General features: G+C 28.5%; 4 protein-coding genes and 2 pseudogenes across 6 annotated transcripts; 2 read left to right on the plus strand and 4 right to left on the minus strand.

Moving 5' to 3' along the window:
* Positions 1 to 396: 396 nt before the first annotated feature.
* On the minus strand, positions 397 to 4,058 carry Bma-hif-1.3 (Uncharacterized protein; the record flags this gene model as incomplete). Its single annotated transcript, XM_043083034.1, has 4 exons — positions 397 to 435; positions 611 to 762; positions 1,226 to 1,416; positions 4,042 to 4,058. 4 exons carry the CDS (start codon positions 4,056 to 4,058, stop codon positions 397 to 399), a joined length of 399 nt encoding a protein of 132 aa, XP_042938968.1.
* Positions 4,059 to 6,735: 2,677 nt separating this feature from the next.
* On the minus strand, positions 6,736 to 6,849 carry Bm18487 (annotated as a pseudogene). Its single transcript has one exon. A coding segment is annotated over exon 1 (114 nt).
* A 190-nt stretch (positions 6,850 to 7,039) lies between these two features.
* Positions 7,040 to 7,654, minus strand: Bm18488 (annotated as a pseudogene). Its single transcript has one exon. A coding segment is annotated over exon 1 (615 nt).
* On the minus strand, positions 7,180 to 9,945 carry Bm17237 (Uncharacterized protein; the record flags this gene model as incomplete). The annotated part of the gene is made up of 5 exons (XM_043083035.1): positions 7,180 to 7,185; positions 8,950 to 9,109; positions 9,233 to 9,406; positions 9,698 to 9,784; positions 9,887 to 9,945. 5 exons carry the CDS (start codon positions 9,943 to 9,945, stop codon positions 7,180 to 7,182), a joined length of 486 nt encoding a protein of 161 aa, XP_042938969.1.
* A 1,950-nt stretch (positions 9,946 to 11,895) lies between these two features.
* Positions 11,896 to 13,675, plus strand: Bm12299 (Uncharacterized protein; the record flags this gene model as incomplete). The annotated part of the gene is made up of 7 exons (XM_043083036.1): positions 11,896 to 11,988; positions 12,073 to 12,192; positions 12,319 to 12,465; positions 12,583 to 12,657; positions 12,995 to 13,088; positions 13,352 to 13,458; positions 13,535 to 13,675. 7 exons carry the CDS (start codon positions 11,896 to 11,898, stop codon positions 13,673 to 13,675), a joined length of 777 nt encoding a protein of 258 aa, XP_042938970.1.
* Positions 13,676 to 13,873: 198 nt separating this feature from the next.
* On the plus strand, positions 13,874 to 17,521 carry Bm17238 (Uncharacterized protein; the record flags this gene model as incomplete). The annotated part of the gene is made up of 7 exons (XM_043083037.1): positions 13,874 to 13,896; positions 13,965 to 14,154; positions 14,402 to 14,608; positions 15,674 to 15,858; positions 16,062 to 16,170; positions 16,516 to 16,602; positions 17,312 to 17,521. The coding sequence occupies 7 exons, from the start codon at positions 13,874 to 13,876 to the stop codon at positions 17,519 to 17,521; spliced, it is 1,011 nt and encodes a 336-aa protein (XP_042938971.1).
* Between the last annotated feature and the right edge of the window lie 139 nt (positions 17,522 to 17,660).

Genomic DNA, 17,660 nt, shown 5'->3' on the forward strand with positions numbered 1-17,660 from the left:
CATAAATTATTATTGTAAATTCTAATTTCTATTTTTAGTGATAATCAGAATTTTAGCGTTAATTTAAATTCAGTGAAACATTTTTTCTATTTTGTTCTTACTAAATTTGAAAATTTTCTTTCACTCTTTTTTTTTTGATTTGATTTAAAACAAAAGTAGACAAATTCTTTCAGCAAGATTATTTTCTTTTAAAATAAGTTTTATCTCTTAAAATTCACGACTGCTTTTTAATCGAGTTTGAAATTTAAATTTTATTAAGTGAGTTTTATAAGAATATACATGTGCAAGAATATACATTAATTTATTAGTTTTATAATTTTATACATAGTTTATATGAATATATATTACAAACACAACAGACAATCGCTGCACTAACAAGAAGTAGAGAGAACAATTTCATAAAGTAGAAATGCTTTCTCGAAAATCGTCACCCATCTGATAATAAGGGTTATTGAGGAAAAACTTTTTTTCTCACATTTATGATGTCGTCTTCAATACAATTTTCAACAGAAATAGTAGGCATAAATTTTTTATTTCGTTTAAATCAATCTATTTAGAAAAGCGGAAAAAAAAAAAAAAAACTGTTTGAAAAAAGGAAAATGTAACATACTTGCGTAAGTCCGAGGTAGATGGAGACACTTTCACTAACGTATAGGATGATACCATCCAGGTCAACAATAGCCAGAAAACCATCTAAACACTCTAGCAATGTTGTTTCAGACCATAAACATCGATGTTCCTCAGTGAGATTAGTTTTCAAAACTGAAATTATTTTTATTCCAAAAATTTGAAAGATTCAAATTATTTAAATTCAAAAAAAAAACTTTTGAAGTTCCAGATAAAAACTATTGGAATATTTACTGTCACATAAGGTATCCAACAAAGAGATCGAAATCTGAGCATCAAAATTGAAAATTAACATCCAGTAATTTCAAGGAATCTCTTTCCGGCATTTTCAAATAAAGCTAAACAATATATTGGGAAGATTTATTACTCCCACTAATTCTAACGGCTAGATTCCAATGATGTTTTTAAATAACCTGCTTGCTTACGCTGCAACTGGTGTGCATTTCAGGTTTTCATAGCTAAAGTTGAAGAAAAATGAATTTGCCTAATGTTTGCAGATGCAAGAAAAACAATTCTTGCATTACTGTAAGCTGTTTATTATGAAAATTTACATAATGCAAGATATCAATAATTCTTGTTAACAAAAAAAAAAAAATACATTTCGTTGCAACTTTTCGTAACCGGCAAAGAGTCAATGCAACCCGCAATATAGCAATCCGATCCACATGTGTAACTGTTGCTTCATCAACAATTGGTATCACTACTTTGAGATCCGTAAAGATATCCGCTTCCTTACCACGTCGATCACGTGCAGCAAAACGAGATGACTCCCGACGTCGGTCAAGATTTCTAAAAAAAAATAAAAAAAAACTAGTATTTTCAGATGCATACAATGAATGCAAAAACAAATCACCTGATAAATCCCTTCTATTTCGATTCAAAAGATTTCATTCGGACAATATTAGTATAACTTAAAGTAAAATCAATGGTGAAAACAATTTGGTGGTTGGTAATTATTAGTTTTTTTTTTTCTTTTTATCAATGAACTATGTCAATTTGAAAAGAATGAATAGAATTAGACTGTGCAATTTATTTTTTTTTATGTGAAATAGAATTACTTCATTGATACAGTCATTAAAATATTAATCATTAAGAATTAACTGATAGATTACCTATTAATTCAGCAATATTATTTCCATCGAAATTTTATTTAACAATTGGAATCATCTTAACAACAAATTCTTAAATTATTTCGCATCCGAACTATTCAACAATTTGTAAGCATAAGTTAACAACTGATAAAGTTCGAATTACTTTGCTGTAATGCTAAGGAACGAACATTGCAGTAAAAAAAAAAAAAAAAAAAGAACCCATTCGAACTTGCGACTAACACATCGTGTAAAATAATTATCATATAAAATAACAGATCGTATAAAATAATTCTGTCCTGCTGATAAGATCACTTATCAGTGTCATTTGCTTTCTAAACAAGCAGCTTATTCCCTTTTTTTTCCTCATTATTTGTCATTTCACCCTTTTCCATCTTGCAATTTCATTTTGTTACTTATATTTAAGTAACACTTAAAGTCATTAGCAATAAATTTTTTGCAACAATTTTATAAACATAATTAATTAATTACTCCGATGACAAATGATAAATGTAGAAAAGCAAAAACAGCTTAATCTCATCACTCTTCTATGATCGATCATTTTTCATAAAGTTAAATATGCAGTTAAAAGAAAAAATAAGCGACAATTGTAATAAAAAAATAAAGAATAAAACTTTCCATCTCTTAATTCAACCTATTTGCCACAATAATTTTTCTATCTTTATCATAAAATATCCATCTTTTTGTTACATTCTTCGCAGCACTAATTCATCTCTTATTTTCCTATCATAGATCATTCAGGCAGAAGTTGTTAGCTCAATTAAATCTTCTCTCATACTTCTTATCTTTCAATAATAAAAAAAAAAACCATAAAGATATATCGATATAGAGTAGAGCTAAACTAAAAGTAATCATTATTCATATTTTAAATATTACACAAAAAATCTTAATAGAAATTGTATTCCTTATAAAATATATTTCATATCAAAAATATATTTAAATTATACTTTCTAATTACTGATTAAATAATTATCATGAAATTAATCTCATCCATTATATATTCATAAATGATACAAATCAAAATAATTGATTCAAATTATCAAAAATGAAAAAAATAAATTAATTAGGGATTATGTTACACAAATAACAATTCAAAGAGAGAGAGGGAAGAGAAAGAGAAAGAAAACATAAATTCTGAACCATAAATTATAACAAAATCGAACAATAATTCGTAGAAATATATTTTAGTACAATCTTATCCTTAATTTTTAGCATTTGCATAAGAAAAAAGGAAGTAAACATAATTAAGAAACCAAAAAACTTTGAAAATCCGCCTTTCCAGGGTGGCATTAATTTCACTAATCGGAATTAGTCGCATGCTGCACCCAAACCCACTGCTAAATGATCCTTTGAGGGATTTATTTCGTGTGATTCAACTTAGGATAAAGTTATTTCCGTTACTCAGAATTCTCTAATTATCTTCCCAACTCTCTATTTTTATTAACTCTCATCGTCTTTCTCACACCATAAATACACTCTTCTCACTTCACCTATAATCATTAATTAGTTAATTAATTGCTATTTACAATTAATTTTATCTTCTGAGCATTTGGTAGAATTCGTTCGAATATTCTAGCCTATATCATAACAAATAAAAAGATGTCACCAGCATGAAGGTAGGTTATGAAGGTGGTTTAATAAAAATGTAATGTTAAACAAATAAGTTCAAATGATTTCATAATGTTGATCGAACCTAATCATTAAATTCGCTGTAACTCAAAACAATATTCACTAAATGAATTAATCATTTTCAACGTACATATTTATACTTAAAATTCATTTTTTGCATTTAAAATGAATTAAAAATGATTAGATGGGATCAATTACTTTTGATTTTATTATTTATTAATATTTCAAAAAATTCTTTTCACAATTTTCTGCCGTGATAAACAAAGAGATGATACTAACATGAAAGAAAATCATGACCATGAAGATGGCGTATTGCCAGTAAATTCAAAATACTTTTATGACGTTGATTAATTTTATTTTTGTAACTTCATTAGTATTTTAAAATTTACATTTTCGTTAAATTTATAGTTTGAGCCATTAAGAATGTTGTTAGCTCCACTAATTCAAATCATTTTGAATGCATGGATTAATATTTTCTTACGTAATTATGTAAATCACTTAATTGAGGTCAATTTTTGGGATCAATTTTTTAAAAAAATTAATTTATTATTTGACATGTAATGACTATCTGATTTTTTAATAAACTAGAAATATTATTCGAAAATTGCTAAAACAACAAAAATGAAATAATTTAAAATGAGATTTAAGAGAGAAAATGCATAGAAATTAAGCATACCGTTGTCCCGAAGACATAAGTTATAGCAGCATCTCACTGAAATGCTTTCTAGTTTGAATAGCATATGGCATTGAATATTGATATGCTTGCTTAATCGTAAGGAAGCACTGCAATTTATAAACTATATTTGATTATTGTTTATGAGAAAAGTTCACTTTGAAATTAGGTGAAGAATAAATTGTAATAAATAAATTGGAAATATAATAACAATAAGACATTATAGTAATTTAATAACACTACTACTAATAGTAATAACAATACTCAACACGCATGCAAGAACAATGTTAATAGAAATGAATGAAGCCAACAAAAAAAGCATGCACTTCAATATAAAAAAATGTCATAATAACAAATGGTATGAGTAAAGATACAAAATGCTGTAGTTAATGGAATTAACCGAAAAATGCATGCAAAAACAATGTTAATAAAAAAAAAAAAAACGATGAGAACAACGAAAAACAAAAGCATGCAATAAATAGAAAAGAAAAAACGCTTTAATAATAAATGGTGTAAGTAAGTTTACAAAACACATGCATGTTAGTAAAACTAACCAAGAAACGCATGCAAAAACAATGTTAATAAAAAGAACAGCAAATAGTATAAAGTAACAAAAATCATGCAGTTAATAAAATTAACCAAAAAATGCATGCAAAACAATGTTAATAAAAAACGAGTGGAAAATAAAAGCATGCAATAAATACAAAAGAAAAGAGTGTACATCTTAATAATAAATGGTGTTAGTTTACAAAAAACATGCATGTTAATATAACTACCCAAGAAACGCATGCAAAAACAATGTTAATAAAAAAACAGCAAATGGTATAAAGTTACAAAAAGCATGCAGTTATAAAATGCAAAAAATGTAGGTGTTAAAAGCAAAAATAAAAAAAAAAAAATAAAAAACACGCAATTTGTAGAAATAGCCGAACACATGCATAAACAAAATATAAACAAAGAAATGATAAAAGTGACAATTTTTGAAACAAAAGAAAAAAAGATAGAAATTAGTGGTGATGAAACAAAAATAAATTAATACTAGTAGAATGAACAAAAGTTAGCAAAAAGCATGCTAGAGACAGTTTTAATAAAAAAAAAAAAAAAAAAAGAAAAAAATGAAAATCGCAGCAAAATAGATGAATGAAAAAAAAAAAAAAAACATGCAGTTAATAAAATTCAAAAAAAATTTTTCAAAAAAAAACTAAAAAAAAGATTCCAAAAGAAAATCCGAATAAAACAGAACTAATTTCAAAAAGATTTTAACTCATTTCAAAAAAAAAATTGAAAACGCAAAAATTAAAAAAAAAAAAAAAAACAAAAACTAAATATTTTTGAGATCTTTTTAAAGCTTAAAGTTCTACCAATTCAAAAAATATCCTTAAAAATGAATAGAAATCAAAAGTTTTGAAATTTATTCCAGATTTCAGTAGGTCCATCTGAATTTCAAAACCATAAATTTTTTCTATATGCTTGGTTAATGTTATACTGACGAAGGAAGGTATAATTCTATACCTCCCTTCGACTATCCCTACCCTCCCTCCCACCACATACACACAAAGATAATTACAGAGGTAATTACAAATTGATATCAACTTATGATTTAGCTCAAAATAAAATTCAAAAATTAGACCTTATTAAATCCATCCTCTGTTGATTCCATCCTCTGAAACATTTAAAAAATATTTGAATTCAATTATAATTGCAGATTTAATAAATTTCTGCAATGAAAGTTTGCTTTAAAGTTAACTTTTAAAATCTAAAGTTAGCATAAAATGTCGAAAGTAGTCAAGCAGATCAAGTTTAATGCAAATAAAAGTAATCAATTAAGTTCAATAAATGTTTATTTTTAAATGAATTATATTTTTCCAGCACTGGCAGATTTTATTTGAAACAGAATTAAATAAAAATAAAACGCTTTTAATATTTAATTTGTTAAAACTTTTAAAATCTGTCGAAATTTCTTAAGTAACATATTTTATCAAAAATAAATATTTATTGAACTTAATTGATTACTTTTATTTGCTTTAAACTTGATCTGCTGGCATTTTATTTTCTATTTTCGACATTTTATGTCAACTTTAGAAGTTAAAAGTTAACTTTAAAGCAAACTTTCATTGCTGAAATTAATTAAATCTGCAATTATAATTGATTTCAAATATTTTTTAAACATTAAAATTAATTTTAGTCACAAATCAGGTTGGGTTACTACAGAAATTTCGACAGATTTTAAAAGTTTTAATAATTTAAATGTTAAAGATGTTTTAATTTTTAATAATTCTGTTTCAAATAAAATCTGCCAATGCCGGAAAAATATATTTTTTCTAAAAATAAACATTTACTGAACTTAATTGATTACTTTTATTTGCATAAAACTTGATCTGCTGACATTCTTTTTACTATTTTTGACATTTTATGTCAAATTTAGAACTTAAAAGTTAATTTTAAAGCAAACTTTCATTGCAGAAATTAATTAGATCTGCAACTATAATTGATTTCAAATATTTTTAAATATTAAAATTAATTTTAGTCACAAATCCAGATTGGGTTACTTAAGAAATTTCGACAGATTTTAAAATTTATAAAAAAAATCACTTAGATTGAAAAATCTCTTCAGAAAAAATGGAAGAGAAATCCTGTTGTTTCACTATGTAACAATGAAATTTTGAAATTTTTTATTGTCAAATCCTTAATAGAAATACAAAAAAAGGATTTTACTCGATGAATAACAACGCAGAAACCAACAATTATCCCAGCAATTGCAGAAAAAAGTATTAATTAAATCTGTGGAGTTTTAGCTCTTTTTTTTTTATTTTATTTGCTAGTAGCTCACAGACTTTCATTTCTCTCCTTGGATTCTCAAAAATCCTAGCGCATTGTGTGTACGTATCACTGTGCAGCCGTGATGGCAGTACAAAATACCCATGCAAAATCGCCTCAAATTCGTTTATTCTAACATCATTTTTGGATTTCACCCTTACATTCTTTATTAATCATTTGGGTATATCGTGTAAGTAGACAAAATTAATCATCCCATAATGTACAGAGGAAAGTCATCAATCGATACGAGATAACTATTTACCATAATATAGCAGCGGCAGCAGCAGCATTCCATCGGTACTTCAGCATTGCCAGTTGCAGCGCCTATAGCTAAAAAAATTCATATGAACATTTGGCTGAAGGAAAATGTACTACACCAACTCATTCATCTCTGCAACAACCATTACTGTAATCAAAATAAACGTGGCACATTCATTCATACTGGTTGTTGTGCGTACGTGCATATTGGTAAAATAAAAGACGGCAACTTTTTTGACGCTTTTAGCTTATTTTACACGCAGTCTATGGTTATAAGCAGTGTTGCAATGAATGATTTAGAAAAAAATGCAAGCGTTAATGCTGGCATGACTCACTTTAGTGTTTGAGTTGATGATATGCCCTTACAGCAGCACATAAATAAACAGCGGTAAATCATAAACGCCTGCATGGAATTTGCAGACATTATGCAAGCAAAATACAACAAAAGACTATAAAATTCGCTGCCATCTTTAAATTTATGCAAAAAACACGTGATAAAAGACCATACATGGGGTGGAACAAACTTTAATAATCACTGAGCAAATTATAAGTAGCGTGTCAAAGAGTGCAGAGAATATCTAGTGTAATTTATCTTCTTTTGGTTTCCATTTTATTATTTTTTTTATAATTAAAATTGCTCATTCAAATAATACTGTGAGAAAAATTTTACCTCAAAACAAAGATCATCATTGCTCGAATATATTACCGTAAGCAAAATGCTGGATAATTTTAAAATATTTGTACTTTTTTAATGAAGATTCAATTTTAATTCATATTTTACCTCAAAATCAAAAATAGTTGAAAATGACGCACAAACTTAACATTGGAAGACTAAAAGCTTAATTAATGAAATAATGTTTAATAAATATAAAATTTAAATAATAATTTTTATGAAAATTATACAATTTTTAAGAATTTTTGTATATTGACTATCAAATTGTAAGAACTATTAAAAAATATTAATTCATCAAAAAAATAGATAAATAGAACTTAGTTAATTGTTTGATATGCATTGTACGGGAACTGCTCGTATACAGTGTGGCCATCTAACAGCTTGAATAATATGATAAACTTTAGGCCCAGATTTAGACTTAGGATAAACTTAGGCTTAAGTTTTATTTCAAACTTTAAATTTTCACAAAAATCAATTTTTGTATATTAGACTAAAAGTTAAAATGTAGTATTATCAAATTTCATTTAAATTAACTATGAATACTATTGAAAATAGCAATTCATTTAAATATATATATAATCAACTTAATTGATTATTTTGCATGTATTGTACGGGAATTGATCATTAAGGTGTGGTCATTTGACAGTTCAAAATAATAAAATAAATAATTATATTTTGAGCAATATTGTAGCAGCGAAATTACTAAAATTTTAATTAGTCATAGTTTTAATTCATTTTTGCGAAATAAATTGATTTTTATTTCAAATGTAAATGTTGATTTTTATGTAAATTCAACAATTTATAAGAGTTTTTTTATAATAGACAAGGGAAAAAATTGTAGTATTATCAAATTTCATTTTAATTAAATGCTAAAACCATTAAAAAAAATAGATATTTTGAACTTAATTGATTAATTTATATGCCACCCTTTCAACGTTTCAAACTGCCTGCAGTTTGAAAACAGAAATAGTAAGAAAATATTGTTGCACAAATTGTTCTTCGAGTATCGATATAGAATTTTGTAATCGTTTTGGTGCATTATAAAGGATGAAATTTTCGATGAAATCATATGATTTTATCAGTACGAAGTCAAAATATGATTATATTTCTTCTACAAATTGCGGCATATAATCATTTCTTAAGTTATTAAAATTATAACTTACCGATGTTCTTGTTTCCTTCTCCTTGTGCCCCGTGTATGGCTCTGCTTGCGGCACTATCAATTCTCTTGGGAGTTGCTCCGGAAGATCTTTTAAATCAGCTGGTTCTAACTTTTCCGGAGGTGCCGCAGCCATTGCTTCTTGCATGGCAGGAACCGGGATTCTGATTGTTCTCGTTCACCTGAAACAGTTTTGTATTTATTGCAAATTATTTGGTAGGTAAGTTGATATCTAGTTAGCAAATTAATACAATTGCTGTACAATTGCTGCTAAAACTTAAACTTACAGGACGAGTTTACGTACTGCCTCCACCGGTTCCTCGATCTTCATTGGTACCCCCGGTACCTCAGGCTCTTCTCCTTCTTCATCTTCTTCTGGCAGAGGGGTCCACTCTGCTTCTGATGGCCAGTTCTCGGCCTCATCATATCCATTTTCAGGCAGAGTGCCCACTCTACCTCTTCTTCATTAAATTCAGGCTCCTGAGGTACCGGGTTCTCTTCCATTGCTGGCTGCCCTACCAGTTCCTCCAACCTCCACCCCGCCTCCGCCATCCTTTCTATGAGCGACTGTTCAAATTGAAAAAGCTATTTTTTACAGTCACTTTTTAAATTTGAGACAGTGCAAAGTTTAGCAACTCTTTCTTCATACTGTATCAATTTATAAAAAAAAAAAAAAAAATAATAATAATATAAAAAATAAAAGCAAAAAAGAAGACAAAGTGAAAATTACCTGAACAGTCCTGCTCACGAACCTTTGCAAAATCCGGTACATCTCCGGCTCCCTTTTAAGGTATTCGAAAAGCACTTCGATTTCTTGATCCTCCATAGGAGCCGCAATTCTATAAAATTAGCAAACTTATCATTCATTAAGCACAAAGACCAGTGACGTAACTATTATTTACTTATGGTAAAAAAACACTGATTTACATATTTTAATTTACCTACACATAATTCCATTTATGCTAATCATTAAATATCCCATACTTTCCCTGATACTCATAATTCTGACACAACAAAAAGACAGGAAAATAGTGACGAAAATGAACATTCATGATAATAGTATTTCTCTGCAATCTTTCGCGCTCATGAAGATTTTCTTTTTTTTTTTTTTTTTCATCTAATATACGGAGACTGTTCCATCATTTTTTTCTTCGAATATTTCCTAATAATAAAAATTTAAATTTGAATTAAAATTTAATTTTAATTGCAAGAATGATTTATACCTATCACTATTTTAAAATTTAATTAATTTTGCTGCTGAAATGATGTTTAAAACTCAGTTATAAAAGTTGAATTTATTATTTAAGTTGAAAAATGACCACACCGAGTGTAATCAGTGACCATACAGAACATAGAAAATAATCAATTAAGTTCAAATTATGTCTTTTTTTTCTAATTAAATTATGTTTTTAAGTTTTTCAAACACTTAATTAAATTGAAATTTGCTAGAACCAGAACTTATTTTTAAGCTTTATATAAAGGAACTAATACAAATTGCAGCATTTTCCTAAAAATAAGAATTTAAATTTGTATTCAAATCTAATTTTAATTGCAAGAATGATTTATAAGTATCACTATTTTAAAATTACTTTTCATCCTTTTTAGTAAATATGAAATTAGTAAAAATTAAAATGTTTTTAATATTAATTTATAAAAACTTTTAAAAACTGTCGAAATTTCTTAAGTAATTCTATATAGAATTGTGACTAAAAATAATTTTAATATTTAAAAAATAATTGAAATCAATTATAATTGCAGATTTAATTAATTTCTGCAATGAAAGTTTGCTTTAAAGTTGACATAAGATGTCAAAAAAAGTCAAGCAGATCAAGTTTAATGCAAATAAAAGTAATCAATTAAGTTCAATAAATGTTTATTTTTAAATGAATTAGTAGTTCAAACACTTAATTAAATTGAAATTTGTTTGCTAGAACCAGAACTTATTTTTAAGTTTTATATAAAAGAACTAATACAAATTGCAGCATTTTCTTAATAATAAAAATTTAAATTTGAATTAAAATTTAATTTCAATTGAAAGAATGATTTATAACTATCACTATTTTAAAGTGATAGTTATAAATTATGACTTTGATGAACGGTCCCTTATCGTATGAATAGTGTGAGCAGTAATATTAGCACCATCAATAATATCATCCTTATATCTTTCTCTCTCTTGACCCCAAGTTTGGTTTTTTGATTAAACCAGCAACATTTATATGCATCTTATATTTATATGCAACATTTTATATGATATTTCGATCTTCCAGGCGCAGTTCTTCGATATTTCGATGTCCCAGGCGCGACATTCTTTTATTATTTTTTTCTTCCATTAATTCCATTCCTTTAGGCATATTATTTGAGTTTGGTGTAGGTGAAAAAGGTGGGAATAGAGATATTTGGAGGATTATGTTAGGAAGGCTATATAGATCGGTCGTGTATGTGTGTGTGTGTGTGTTTGTGTGTGTATGTGTATGTGTATGTGTGTATGTGCATGTGTGTATGTGTGTATGTGCATGTGTGTATGTGTATGTGTATGTGTGTATGTGTGTGTTTGTTTGTTTATGTTTATCGTCAGGATGAACTTAGCTGATGCGAAAAGGAGAAGGATGAAGGGTTACTGTACGTATTTTTCATCTGTCACCAACAAAATGACATACTCGTTTCGATTTTTTTCCATTTCTCTGTCACACACATATAACTAACAAACATTTTAAGTGATGTCGTTTGTCTACCTCTTTAATAGGTTTTCTCATTCACTTTACGCATTAATTGCATCTTCTCCTTTTGTTGAGGTATCCATGATCACGGATTTTATAAATAGCGACATTTTTGAACATTTTTCACCTTCTTTACAATTTGAAAAATATCTTCAAAGATTCAAAAAAAAAAAAATTTTTTTTTTTAATTTGGTTATGATATTTTTAGGAAAAAAATAGAGGATATCGGCAGAATGGCAGCATTATCACAGGAAGAGATCTTACAAAGTACACGTACAGTTTTGCAGGGTTTGGAAGCACTGAAGGATGAGCATGAATCGATCAAGGTAAATAGACAAATATTCCGATGATTTTCTGAAAAAGCGATCTTAGAATTCGTTTACTTTTCTAAACAATAGTTACCATTACAGGGTACATTGGTGAGTAGTATTCAAGGATTGCATGCTGATGAGTCGGCACTTATTGAGGAAAAGACACATATTGTGGACAAAAATTTGGAAATGTTACGCTTAGGCATCGAAGAAGCTCAGGTTAGAATTTAGTTTTTTTTTTTCTTTTTTTTTTAACAAAAAATAATATTTTTCTTTTTTATTCTTTATATCTACCAGCAGTAAGTCAGTAAAAGTTCGGGATTAATTTTATTAAAAATAATTTAGGTTATGATGGCATTAGCTGGTCATCTACAGACAGTAGAAGCCGAGAAACAGAAGTTGAAAGCGCAAGTACGAAGACTTTGTCAAGAGAATGCATGGCTTCGAGATGAATTAAATTCAACGCAGCAAAAGCTGCAAGCCACTGGACAGGTTTGTTGACTGATATTAATTGATATTAAAGGACGAAAAAAAAAAATTCCTTTTTTATGATTTTTTCTAATTTTTGAGCTTTTCTCTGGCAAATTTTTAACAATAATTAAATTACAGCAAGTAGCACAATTGGAAGAGGAAAAAAAGCACTTAGAATATATGAATTCGATCAAGAAATATGATGACCAACAGGTTACTGCATTTTGGTTTCTTATAATTTACGCAGCAATATTGAGTCTTCTATAAATAAGTATTAGAAAAGCATGTTATATGTTCGATATATAAAAATCTGTTAATATGATAGTCGTTTGTAAGCAATTATTTCTTTAGATAAATAGCTAAGAAATCAAGTTGATAAGTAATTTTGTTGATAATGCGGTATTCAGTAATGCAAGGAATTGGAAATTTTAAAAACTGCACAATGTTAAGCATTTAGCAAAATTTTGCTTTTAAAATGTTTCTTAGTTAGGAAATCCTTGAATCTGTATTTAATGTTAAAAATATAATCTAAATTGTTAGATGAATTCAGGAAAATGACAAAACCATGGATCAGAACGACAATCGTAGTGACAACACTCTTCAGGATTTGGGTTTTGGTCCAGAAGAAGACGAGGAAATAAATGGTAATGCACATTTTTGTTATTTGCTTTCGTTACTGATCAATCCATTTAGTTATCAAGCTTTATCATTATTTTTTCACACATTCCTTATGAATACTTAGTTATGCTCTGTATGCATTAGAAACGTACTAAATGTAGTGTTGATTTATTAGTGTATTATGTCTTAATATGATTTCCAGTTATACATTTTATTACTATTGTTTATAAGCTGTACCGTTATAATTTAGTTAATGAATAGAACGCCGATAGAATAAGTTGAGTTATAGGACACATGTCTGGGCAATTTGCACATCCCACACCTGCTCATTCGATGGCAGCAAGTGCATCTGCTGGCTATGAAATTCCAGCTCGTCTTCGAACTCTGCACAATTTGGTAGATATTTTTTAAATTAATTCCAACAGGTTTTCGAAATGATCATTGAGCTATTGATTTGCTAATAATTTTATAGGTAATACAATATGCATCACAAGGACGATATGAAGTAGCAGTACCTCTTTGTAAGCAAGCTCTGGAAGATTTAGAGAAGACTAGTGGGCACGATCATCCAGATGTCGCAACTATGCTTAATATTCTAGCTCTTGCTAATTAAAAGAATTACCGGTAAACAAAAGACACGATGTTATTGACTATTAATATGGTTTTGGTTAAAATAATTATTTCCATTAAAGTTATTTGTGAAATAAAAACGTTTGAATTGTTTTCCCAGATTGATTTAGATTATTTCGCAAAAGATATCATGGGAAATATTTATAAGAATTTTAGATCTTAACATAAAAGTGCAGAATAAATGGTAGATAATTTTGAAAAGATGTATGTCTGTCTAATATTTTAATATATGTTTTCTCGTTATAATTAGATTCAATATTTTTCTTTTTTAGTGATCAAAACAAATATAAGGAGGCAGCTAACTTACTAAACGAAGCATTACATATACGTGAAAAATGTCTTGGTGAAAATCATCCCGCTGTTGCGGCAACACTCAATAATCTGGCAGTGTTATATGGGAAACGGGGTAAATATAAGGATGCAGAACCACTTTGTAAGAGAGCTTTGGAAATCCGAGAAAATGTTCGTTTTGTAATTGGGATTTCAAATTTTTTTTTTTCGAAAAAATCTAAGATTTCATCATAAATGTAGAACCTTCTTGCGAAATGCCAGGATGTGGCTAGTAAATTATTCAGTGATGAAGGACGACATCATTTAAGTGTCATTTGTTATTTAAGCATTTAAGTATTTAAGTTCATTTTGCTATTATTAAGCTATAATGTACCTTTTAGAAGTACTGGTAATTGTCCATTACGAATACTTTTTTTAGGTGCTGGGCGCCGATCATCCAGATGTTGCTAAGCAATTAAATAATCTTGCTTTGCTTTGTCAAAACCAGGGTAAATATGATGAAGTCGAAAAGTTTTACAAACGTGCACTCGAAATCTATGAAACAAAATTAGGTCCCGATGATCCGAATGTAGCAAAAACGAAAAACAACCTTTCATCAGCTTATTTGAAGCAAGGGAAATATAAGGTATCTCCTTTTCAAATTATATTTGAAGTGATATAAGTTTATGGGGTAAATGCATACCGCTTTTTTTTGCGGTTATCATTAGTATTAGTGATGAAGAAATTTTGCTCGCAGAAGTAATGTCTACGTTGTTTTGCTGATAGTAGTGTTAAAACTTTATCACAACTTTATCATTAATCTTACTGAATTCACATCTTCATTGCTTAAGGTAAATTTATTTATCGTTAACTGATTACATATTAATATGTTTATGATTAGATATGTTTATTTTTTGGACTAATCATTCATTCTTGGAATCAATGTGTCTATACTTTGTCATTTTGCTAGCTTTTCTCTTTTTTCTGTGTAGAAAACATGTTAGAATGAAAGAATCCAGTTGCTCCTGATTTAGTCTCTAGAAATTTGAAAAAAATTTTGTACTTATTTATCCGAGTATATGGTTATCAATAGCCTTAATGCTTCTTCTAGCTTTTTTTCCTTTTTTTAAAGTAATTTTTAAATTGCTGTTATCAGCGAAATTTAATTTTCTACCACTCACCTTCAAAACTTATATATTTCATATTCTGAAAATGTAACTTAATGTTTCCTTCATTTTTTCTCTTCACAAAAACATAGAACTCGTTGCTGTTTTCTTTTTGCCTTTTCTTCTGCTTATTATATATCAGATTCACGTTATTCATTGCAATACCTTGTATTCATCATAGTCTTAATATTTTGAAGCATTCATGCTAAATGGAATTAATAGTTAAATTCTTTCTCGTTGCGAACAACTACAGAGTTATTTTTTAGTTGATTAAAATTTGCATAACATATTAAGTCGTTCTTTAATACTGATGGTATATTTTTTACAATCGGCACATTGTAGTGTGCTGGCAATATGTATTTTTATAGTAGATAAACATACATCTTGAATATAGAATATCACACAAATTTGTTTATATTTTTGCCTTCCAGTTTAAAGTTTTTGTATATTTGGGATCAGTCTTTATCTTTCTTCAGTGATATCTTTACTTAAAACTTTTGGTCATGTTTCTTCTGATGATAATTTTTAATTCAGTGAATTTTCAGGATGCTGAAATCCTCTACAAACAGATCTTAACTCGTGCTCATGAACGTGAATTTGGGAAAGTAGCGGATGACAATAAGCCAATTTGGCAAATTGCTGAAGATCGTGAAGAGAATAAACATAAAGGAGGTGATACAAGCTCGTATCAGGAATATGGTGGTTGGCACAAAGCTGCAAAAGTTGACAGGTGATTTGTGAAGTATTGAAGTCTTGAGCTTATCACTTCCATTCTTTATGTTTTTTTTCGTGGGAAACAGATGAAGTATGTTTTTTATCCAAAAAGTTCATCTTGTTTTGCAGATTATGATTTAAAAATATTGTGGCATTGGTTATTTTCGATTACTTGTTTTTTTTTTTTTTCAAATTCAGAACCTATAGATTTTATTGTAGTCCAACAGTAACCACCACGTTAAAGAATCTTGGAGCATTGTACAGACGTCAAGGGAAGTACGAAGCAGCGGAAACTCTTGAAGATGCTGCATTGCGAGCAAAAAAGCAGGTAAGCTATTGTTTATTTTTAGTTTCATTTCCTAAAGAGAGTTCAAACATTAACTGAGAACAGTAACCATGAGGATCCGAATACATTATTAGTTTTATTTTGATTGTTGGATTATTTAGAAGCGTTTAGTTGCTGTGACAAATTGCATTTCAATTATTCTTCATATTTTAAACCTTGTTGTAGAAATTTTATGCATCAGCTGACTGTGGGATTGTTGACAATAGCTTTAACAATTTTAAGTTATCTCATGTTTATCTTCATCTTAGCAACTTTTACCTTTCTCGGTTGAAATTTTAACTCTTTGAATGCGATTTAAAAATGGGCATTGTTTGTCAAGCTTTGTAGTGCTTGGATGCAGCTCATCAAGCGAAAGTAGCTCGCTTGATTGCCGAACATACAACTGATTTATCACCACCTCATGAAGGTGTTGAGGTTTGTTCAAACCGCTTGTGTTTATAAATATTGTCTTATGATATGCACAAGCTTTTGTCGCATTTGATGTTTTTGTGTTTTGGTGTTCAGTACCATAATATTGCAAAAAAGTGGAGTTAATTTAGAAAACTCTGATTTGAGTAATTTATTACTCTATACTGGTGGTAGTAAAGTACAGTCGGTAACACTTCAAGTTGATACCAAATCCTTACAACGCTTCTTTTTCATGTTCGAAATTCTGGTAGTGTAGAAAAGGATGTACTTCCTTCTTCATTCTTGACGTTACAACCTTAGTATATATGTGTTATTTTTCCTTTTGATAACGAAAGGGGTCTGTAAATTTACGATGTGTTGCTTCCTTTGTCAGATTTTCACCTCTTGCATGCATAAATTTTGTTTCGTGATGTTGTCCTGTACTCGGGTACATTTGAAAGATTCTCCTATCATGCTCATTTCTGTCATCGTTCTTTATTCTTCAAAATTTGCAGTTATTACTATTTTTGTGGAATAGTAGTAAGAGAAATCGAGCATATCAATCGTAATATTTCTTATTTTTGTTGATTGTTGTGTTGTTAATGTTTTTTTTTTTTTTCTCTCTATTTGGTTTTATCTTGTTGCAAGTTTCTTTTTTCTTCATAGAAGGAAAAAAAGAAAACTTAATGATTGTTTGTTCAAGTGAATGTAGTGTATAGTTTTTGATTATTTGCAGCATGAACCGCCTGTGTCTGGTCATCAGTCAGCATTAACAGCTACTAGTACATATGCGGATGATTCGTTAATGTCACCTACTACTACTACTGCTACTGCTTCACAAATACATCGTGGTATGACTCAGTCACAATCATCATCTGGTTTAAAATCACGTTTATTCAATGCACTTGGTCTACAACAGCAACAACAACAACCACCACAAACTTAATATTGAGAAAAAAGAAAAAAAATTCTTAATCATTACCTGGATCTTCTTTTCCTTCGGTTTGTATTGCTAAATGCTAATTTGTTGTTTCGTTTTTTTCGTCATTTTTTGTGAATTTTTATTTTTTATTATTTACTACTTT

The sequence above is a fragment of the Brugia malayi genome (genome assembly GCF_000002995.4).
Source record: "Brugia malayi strain FR3 genome assembly, contig: Bm_096, whole genome shotgun sequence".
In the NCBI taxonomy this organism is placed as follows: domain Eukaryota; kingdom Metazoa; phylum Nematoda; class Chromadorea; order Rhabditida; family Onchocercidae; genus Brugia; species Brugia malayi.